Source organism: Salminus brasiliensis, chromosome 16 (assembly GCF_030463535.1).
Source record: "Salminus brasiliensis chromosome 16, fSalBra1.hap2, whole genome shotgun sequence".
Classification (NCBI taxonomy): domain Eukaryota; kingdom Metazoa; phylum Chordata; class Actinopteri; order Characiformes; family Bryconidae; genus Salminus; species Salminus brasiliensis.
Genome location: NC_132893.1, coordinates 3,993,933 through 4,003,083, shown reverse-complemented (window position 1 = coordinate 4,003,083; position 9,151 = coordinate 3,993,933). Strand labels below are relative to the sequence as shown.

The following is a 9,151-nucleotide window of genomic DNA, read 5'->3' as shown; positions in this document are numbered from 1 at the left end:
TCCCAAAAAACACACCCATGATTCATTTAGAGACTCAGTACATGACTTTTGAGAGTTTCGAGTCGCGCAAGGTGAACTTTTCCCCCGTCATTACCATAGCAAAGACACACCGACACCCCCTAAATCAAGCGTGGTTGATGGCTCGCCTAAAGATCGCTAAAATAGAGCCTGAGACTTTGATGAGCCCGAAATTGCTAAGGAGATCTGACTCCTCCATGTACTGGTTAGTTAGCCTGGCAGAGAGTACGAGGTTCTGCAGTACAGCTGTGCACAGTTCTGCTGCTGGATAAGGGGACGGGCAGTGAGCTAGTTTTTATAAGTGCCTAAGTGCCTAAAACCTCTGCACTGTACTGTGTATCACACACAGATAAACGGTAATAATCCCAGTAGGGGAAATTCTGCTGGAGATAAAGACACACAAACAACACAGACGACCCGAAGCAGACAGATCATTATGTGGGTTCCCACAAAGAGGCAAAAGACACGTTTGTACTATTACTCAAAATATACTTTATTGGCAATTTCTGCAGCTTAAAAACAATAAAAACACACACAAACACACCGGCGGTTCTGAGCTAGCTGGGCATTTATAGGCCTGTCCATGTAAGTTTGTGGTGTGCATGTGTGTGTGTGTGTTTGTGTGTGTATACTGCCGTATCAAGCCATTGTCTGAACGAGGGCAACTGGAGGTTTTCAACTCAATGCCCTCTCAATGTCTTTTTCTTGGCATGAATACATGCAAGTGTGTGTGTGTGTCTGTCTGACTGTGTTGCCCTCTGTATATGCAGCACTTACCAACTGGTGTCTGCTGCAGCACGCCGGCACACACACGTACACAGCTCCTGCTGTGCAACAGCACACATACACACACACACACACACACACAGACACACACAGACACACACACACATCGCCCCAGGTAAAGCACTGAAGGAGAGAAGAGCAGAGAGCTACATGACTTATGCACGGCCACAGCGGCGGCGGCAGTGTGGAAAACTCTTTAAGCCCGGCCAAACGACCTCCGGCCAAAGTCATACGGTTTAACTAGCGCAGACTTCCAGAGTCCGGAACGGCTTCGCATTAATATGTGTGTGGAAAACAGAAAATCCATTACCCGTCTGTACTGGAAATCTGTCCTATGAGCCGCAACTGTGTACTAAAAGTTGGTACTGTAAGAATGTAGTATACGTCTATACGTCTTAAAGTCTATACTATAGATGCTCATTATCACATAAATTTACTACGCCTGTACTATGACTGTAAGACATATCAGCGTTTATTAGAAGTCTAGTAGTCTATACTATATGTTTGTGCTATGTACTATAAGCCTGTACTATAAGTCTTTACTATATCTGAGCTATAAGTTTCAACTATGAGTCTGTACTGTAAATCTGTTCCTAAATGTATTATAAGCCTGTACTGTAGGTCTATACGGTATGTCTGTACTATGCAGTACTATAAGCCTAGACCATACGTCTATACTATAGTTTTTACTAAGCCTTTACTGAAGTTCATCTTATTATAAAGTGTACTATATGTCTGTTTTATGTGTCTGCACTATAGCCAATTATATTACTCTGTACTATAAGTCTGAACTATGGATCTATACTATAAGCTAGTACTGTGTGAATCTAGCAAAGGTATATACTAAACTCTGTACTATAAAATGTACTACACCTGTACTGTAGGTATATACTGTATGTCTGTACTATACGCCTGGACTATTTTTACTATACATTTATATGTCTATGCCATAAGTCTACTATAAGTTTGAACCATATGTTTTTACTATAAGAATATAATATGCATTGACTGTAGTGTGTACTACACCCCTGTACTGAAAGTCTCAACTATGGTTCTGTACTATAAATTGGTACTGTATAAGCCTAACAATGGTCTGTAATATACATATATATCTATAGTCCATACACTATAGTCTATGCTGTATGTCTGTGCTATAAAGTGCACTATAAGACTGGACTATACATCTATAGTAGTTTTTAGTATAAAGTGTATTATATTTCTGTTCTATATGTCTGTACTATAGTCTGTAATATTTTTACTATATGCATCCATCATAAGTCTATTATAAGCCTGTACTAAAAGTTTGAACTATATGTTTCTACTATAAAGTGTGTACTACATACACACTATATGTCTATATCAAAAGACTACTAATATAGACCTGTAATATGAGTTTTACTTTAACGTGTACTTCAAGTCTGTACTAAAGTGTATACTATTGTTTGTACTGTGGGTCTGTACCATACATCAGTACTACAATCCATGAGTCTATACTACAGGTCTTTACTATAAGGTGTACTATATGCCTGTACTATAAGAATATACTACACGTCTATACTACAGTGTGTACTACACATTTTCCTCTAAGTCTACTATAATTCTGTACAAATAAGTCTATACTACAGGTCTTTACAGTTAAGTGTACTATAGGTCTGTACTACAAATCTGTAGGACAAACGGCGGTTACCTGTGAGCTGCAGAAGCCGGGTCCTCGCATGTCTTGCTGCTCCTAGAAGACATAAACAGGGGCAGCAGTCAGTGAGGTGGTTAAACGGATATTAAGGGATTATTATCCTAATTCGTGTAATAGTTACGTATTAAGAGCTACATTCTTTTCGCTTTAGGCAAATATTTGCTCCCCTCCCCACCAACCCCCCCACCCAGCCCTTCGCCTCCCCCCCGGGTGGTTGTGAGAGAGTTCACTTGAGGATGCAGGAAAGCAGATGTACAAGTTTCTCCTGCCAATGCTCGCTGTGAGCTTTAATACAAAGGAAGACCGCTAGCTGAGCGAGTGTGTGTGTGTGTGTGTGTGTGTGTGTGTGTGTGTGTCACACTCTCTTTCCCTTCGCAGAACTACTTCACTAAAGGTTCCCACACCCGGCTCTCTTCAGCTGCCAATCACGCGCACAAACACGGGTCACACATGATTTATACAAGACCAAACAGAGCAGTTTCGCTTAGAGGAGAGGGTGTGTGTGAGTGTGTGTGTGTGTGAGTGTGTGTGTGTGTGAGTGTGTGTGTATGTGAGTGTGTGTGTGAGTCTACAGCAGAAAAAAAAAGCACAGGAGAGAAAGTTGGGTTAGTCAGGCCGCCGGGCCGCGCTGAAAGGGGGCACACCTGCAGGGCGGCGCTACCTGATGGCTGTCAGGTTAGAAGACGCCGTCCCGGAGGCCGACAGAGCGCAGGACCGGGCTGCAGGTCAGGCAGGCCGGAGCGCCGGCCGCTGGAAAAGCCCGAGCCGTAAGACAGAGCCTAATTATCCTCCACAGCGGAAAAGAAAAAAACGCCAGTCGCGGTTCAATAACTCCGGCAAGCCGGCAGCCAGATACCGCGTTACCCTGGCAACGCCTCCAAAGCAGCTCTGCAGAGAGATCACAGGGAGGCGGGCGGGGACCCTGGAACCGGAGTGAGGGAGAGAGAGGGGATGAGAGAGAGAGAGAGAGAGAGGGTGAGAGAAGGAGAGAGAGAGGGTGGGATGTAGTAAAAGAAAAAAGGGAGAGAGAGAGTGGAGTGAAAATAAAAGAGAGAGAGAGGTAAGAAACAGAGCGAGAGAGAGAGAGAGAGAGAGAGTTAAGAGGCAGACTGACAGTGGGAGAGAGAGAAAGTAAAGGAGAAAGAGGGATGGATAGTGAAAGGGAGAGCGAGAGAATAGAGTGTATGAGAGAGAGAGAGAGAGAGAGAGAGAGAGATAGTAAAAAGGAAAAGAGTGGCGAGAAAAAGGGGTAGGAAATGGGGGGTGAGCAAGAGAAAGTAAAGGAGAGAGAGTGAGGGGATGAAAGGGGAGGGTGGGATATAGTAAAAGAGAAAGGAGAGAATGGCGTGAAAGAAAGAGAGAGAGGTAGGAAACGGGGAGCAGAGAGAGAGAGTAAAGGGGAGAGAGAGAGAGAGAGAGAGAGAGAGAGAGAGAGAGAGAGAGAGATGGGGAGAGAGCGACAATAGGCCAACGGGAGGGGGGGTTAGAGGAAAAGAGAGAGAGAGAGAGAGAGAGAGAGAGAGAGAGTGGGATGGAGGGAGAGAGAAAGGGAGAGAGAGAGAGGGACAGAGGGAGAGAGAGAGAGAGAGAGAGAGAGAGAGAGAGTGGGATGGAGGGAGAGAGAAAGGGAGAGAGAGAGAGGGACAGAGGGAGAGAGAGAGAGAGAGAGAGGGAGAGAGAGAGAGATGGAGTGTATGAGAGAAATGAAAGAGCAAGAGGACGGGAGAAGGAAGAGAGAGGGAGAGGGATGAAGAAGGGGAGTGTGTGTGGTGGGAGGCGTTTCTAGGCGACACTTGTACTCAGCATGAACACTAAAAGCTATTCCAACACACACACACATACACACACACACACACACACACGCACACAAATATTCAAACACATGAACACACACACTCATTCCAGCAGACATGCTGAGACCTCTGGACCAGTGAGCCTCAAACGCTCTAAATCAGCATTTGGGTTTGGAGGACAGACCCTCCATATGGCTTTCTCGGCCACACACACGCTCGCCACCAGGCCGTCCCACCAGGGGCCCGAAATCAAGCTCTGTCCACGGTCAGTGCCACAGCGCCAGCACACCCCACTGCAGCCTTGCAGTGCAGGACTGTGACCGTGTGACCGCGGACAGTGCGGATGGGCAGTCCGGGGCTTTAACTCTGCGCTCATTGATAAGGTCTAAAAAATAATACACATATTATAACTGTACCGTTTCTGCTGGCTTTATTCCACCACTGCGAAAAGAGTCATTGAAACAAAGTGAATTGAATGAAATCATGCAGATTCAAACTGCAGATTTCTTGATACACTGAATCATTTCATAGAGAACCGGTTAACTGAGAGTTGGGTATCTATTATACACTGAATCATTTAATATCGAATCAAAACTGAATCACTGAGAAATACTGAGATCTAACGAAACACTGAATCAATTTGCAAAGAATCAAATTCGAATCAAGGTAACAGACGAGATTTATGAGATTGAATAAGGAGCTAAAATATTGTAGAATCATCATTGAACCATGATGAGATCTGAGATTTCATGACACACTGAATCGTTCAGTACACAATCAGAACTGAATTATGGATTGGAGATTTTATGATGCGCTAAACGTTTTTGTAAAGAATCATAGTCGAGTCATTTTCATTGATTTCATGATACACTGAATCATTCTGTAAAGTATCTAAAATGAATCATAGTGAGATTAAAGTATTTTCGACATTGAATATTTCATTATCAAATGCATACAAAGCAAAAAAAAAAAAAAAGATCTGAATCTAAGTGAGATCTGAGTTTCGTGATCCACTAAACCAGGTTATTAAGAATCATAATCTTATTGAGGTGAATTTCTTCTTGATAAGCTGAATCACCTGTGAGGAATCTTAATCTAATCATGTTAAAATTCTTCATTAAACACAGAATCCCTTTCTATAGGAATCATAATCGAATCATGTTGAGATTCTACATGATGCACTGAATCACTTTATCAACATATTCTAATCAAATCCTGCTGAGATTCTTCATGATGCACTGAATCACTTTCTAACAGAATCATAATCGAATCATGTCGAGATTCTACATGATGCACTGAATCACTTTCTAAAGAATTCAAATCATGGTAAGATCAGACAAAATATTATGATGTGCTAAACCATTTAGTAAAGAATCATTACTGAATCAGGTTGAGATTGCAAACTGAATCGTTTGTGCAAACGCTGTCATTGACCGGTGGTGAGATCTGAGGAATGGTGGAACTGTGGCCCTGATAGCTTCGCCTGCTGCTGGAGCGAGATGGCGTCGGATTGTGATTAAAATGGTGAGTTGGTGATTGTGTTCAGGTGACTGTCTGGCCTCCTGCTGCAGTGTCTGGAAACTCAGACGTCAGCCTCCCCTCCCCGCCCCTCCTGTGCACACGCTCACACACAACACACACACACACACACACACACACACACACACACACACTCACCCTAGTTAATCTGCTATCAGAAATACCTGCTGGTTCCTCTGATTTAGTCGGATAAGAGATCCGCCAAGTTTCAAGTTGATGCAGGACAACAATTCCTGACAATCAATAGGAAAAACACGGCTGTAATCCCTCCAATCCGCCCACCCCCCCGCGCCTCCTCTCTTGTCACCGCTTCTTCCTGGAGGTCCTGAGCTGCTCTTAATCTACTTGCCGCACATTTAGCACACACAAATGTTAAGTATTCTCAAACAGGGAACACTATCTGCCTCCCTCGCTGCCCACCTCGGGCGTCTTTCTTTAATTTACCATCTAGCGCCGCCGGCCTTTATCGCTTGACATTTAACAATGGAGTCTCCTCACGCCGCCTCTAAAACAAAGACAGGTGAGACAATGCACCAGTTCTGGCACCTGTGCTGCGAATTTTCTCAAATTTTCTCAAACAACGCCAAGGGAAAAGCTCTGTTTTCTGTATTAACTAATCTCACGTTATCAAGGCCTTCATGTACTCATCCAGCAAAACCGGCCTTCTGAAGGTTTTTGGTTTAAAGCCAGTGTTTCATTAAGTTGCTAGCCTGAAAAGGAGGGCCCTAAAATCGACAGAACAGGTGCTGCAGATGTAGAGCAGCAGGGATGGATGGTAGGTGTCAGACATGATAACAGCCCGGCTTTACAAAGATTACGCAAAGGAAAATCAAAGACCTAAAAATAGGAAGGCACTTCAGATGAGAGTGACCTTGCAATACGCTGTTAACCGATGTGCTCCTTAGTCTAACGTACATCAATCTACATGTAGGAGACTGATGAGAGGGAGCTGAGGAGGCTGTGGTGGAGGCAGGGTTCTCGATTTTACAGAAAAAGCTCTGTCTACTCGTAAAAGAGGCAGAGGCAGAGGCTCCTTTGAGAGGCAGCATAATGCATTCATATGCATTGACCGCCTTCTGTGTCTGCATCGCTTCGATCTCTGCGTGGAAAGGTCTCTCTCCGGCACTGGGGTTTCGTCCGTCTTCAGGTGCGACCCTCCGCGGCCTCTTTCGCGAAGGCGCTGGCCTGTAAAACAAACCATTTGTAGACTCTGACACGCACAAATGACAGATATTCCAATGCGCTGTCAGGCAAATCTGTAAATATGAAAGCCAGGCAGGGCTCGCATGGTTTGCAGCTCGCTGGACCCTTTAAAAAACACGTCAGTCCGTTTATTAGACATATTGTTTTTTTTTGCTTGATTCGTTTGCGATTGCGGTCGTAACGCATCAGGCAGGGGGGAAGGGGAGAAGGGAGAGGGGGGCGCTGGCAAATATTTATAGGACTGTTCAGATGAGCGCTGGCTATGAAAAAGTGTGTGTTGGTGGAGGGGGTGGGTGGGGGGTGTTGAGCGGTGAGGATTTCATCATTGCTTCGGCGCTGCCAGGCTTCGCCGAGTGTCAGACGGATCCTAATAAAAGTGTCTGGCCCTGCGGTGGGCACCAGGCTGGCGCTCGCTGTGACGCGGCTGACTGCTTGGTATGCGCGGAGCATGGCAGCGCTTCAGCTGTTGCTGGGGGCTTGATGGCAAAGACTCAGACTGATTAGTTGGCATCAGCCATTGTTCGGTGCGAGACCAAACAGGGGGTAGAAAATATAATTAGAGCCAGGGAGAGAGAGAGAGGGAGATCGAGAGACACAGGGGGAGAGAGAGAGAGAGGGAATCAGGACGGGAAAATCAATTGTTTTGAAAACGGCACTTCTAATGCGGGGGTAATTTTCGCAAGATTAGATTTTAAAAAGTTAAACACTCCAGGGAGGACGGGTAACAAAATCAGTCATAACACTTAATGAGTTCAAATCTCTGGGAAAAAAGGGAAGGGAAGTGCGGACCCTACGGTGGCGAATAATAAAAAATTTAAAAAAATAAAAAAATAAACGGTACGGGCAGCGCAGATGCGTATCCTTTGTTAAATGTCATTTCGGAGGGATGACGGAGGCCACCTTCTGACATATTCGCCTCCCCAGTCGGTGAAGACGCCAGCGTTTGGGTGGCATTAAGAAAGATTAGTCTGCCAATCGGTTCGGAAAGCCTTCCCGCTCTGTTATTAGCGGAATACGAGGCCATGCGTGGAACGAGCGCGATATAATTGCGCAGTATAAACTGTGCTGTGAGTCAAACACTAAAAAATTGATTGCAGGAAATGAGCACATATTTGCTCAACACTCTGCTCAGCGTCGGTTTGATGGCGATTGTGTGTTGGAACATTCGAAGGAACAGCCGTACATGCCTTCCATTGAAATACCTGCTTTTTGGATGGCTTGGTTGGGGACCAGCTCTTAAATATATATATGTACATGTTATATATTTGTTTCGGCCTAAATGTAGGACATAGTGTCCGCACTTTCTCTATGCCACTGATTTTCTCCAACTCAACCCAAATACCCTTGTGGGAGGTTCAGTATTAAATAGGAAAGAGTCATCCTGAATTTACTGTGTGTTTTACATTTCGGAAAAACGTCTATTATTATATTCCTAGAAGCGTGACTCTCGATAGTACCCCAGTTTGTCTCGCAACCGGAAATCGGAAAAGAGATAAACTGAGACAGACAAGTTTAAGAATCTCCGCTAAGCCGAGTAAAGCCTTGGCCGCAGACTCTGCTGCAGTCTCTCGTGCTGCTGGTTTTCTCGGCCTGCACTGGAAAAGCATCGGGACAGGTGCACAGGTTGGACAAACACATCTTTATTTGAAAGTTTCACGGAGTTGGTTTCAAGCAGCACAACAAGTCAAAGTCGGATTTAGCGGTTAAGTGGTCGACACCGGCTAGAACGTACAGCACGAAGTGACTACTGAGAGAGGGGCTGCGTAAAGAATTGTGCACTGTGTATAGAAAGGCGGCGTCTAGACAGCCCCGGGGTCGCCAGACCGCTGTTAACCGCAGTCCACCGGTGACATCCCTCAAGATTTTTTTCCGCGAAGGCTCCACACTTCGTTTTTTTCCCCGTTCGGTTCTTCGGCTCCAGAACGCCAGTCCGCACTTCTCTCTTTTCTGTCTCCCGTCCCTCTTGTCTGCGGGGACATGGCCGAAAGTTCAGTCGCTCTTGCCCTCCGCCCAGGTCCCAAGAGCCTAACCCGTGATTTTGCATTCAGAGAGCTCACAAGTTAGGGTCTCAGGGAACAGGAGAAGTACAATATCCAAGGGTTTTAGCAGCCGGGAGATG

At 45.3% G+C, this 9,151-nt stretch overlaps 1 protein-coding gene across 1 annotated transcript in view; it reads right to left on the bottom strand.

Moving 5' to 3' along the window:
* Positions 1–486: 486 nt before the first annotated feature.
* LOC140537239 (uncharacterized) overlaps positions 487–9,151 on the bottom strand; it is an 80,351-nt gene continuing 71,686 nt past the window's right edge. The window contains exons 4-5 of the mRNA XM_072659566.1: positions 2,492–2,533; positions 487–845 (exon numbers count right to left, since the gene is read on the bottom strand). Of these exons, the coding sequence (XP_072515667.1) occupies positions 694–845; positions 2,492–2,533 (194 nt within the window). The 3' untranslated portion in view covers positions 487–693. The remainder of the gene's footprint in view (positions 846–2,491; positions 2,534–9,151) is intronic.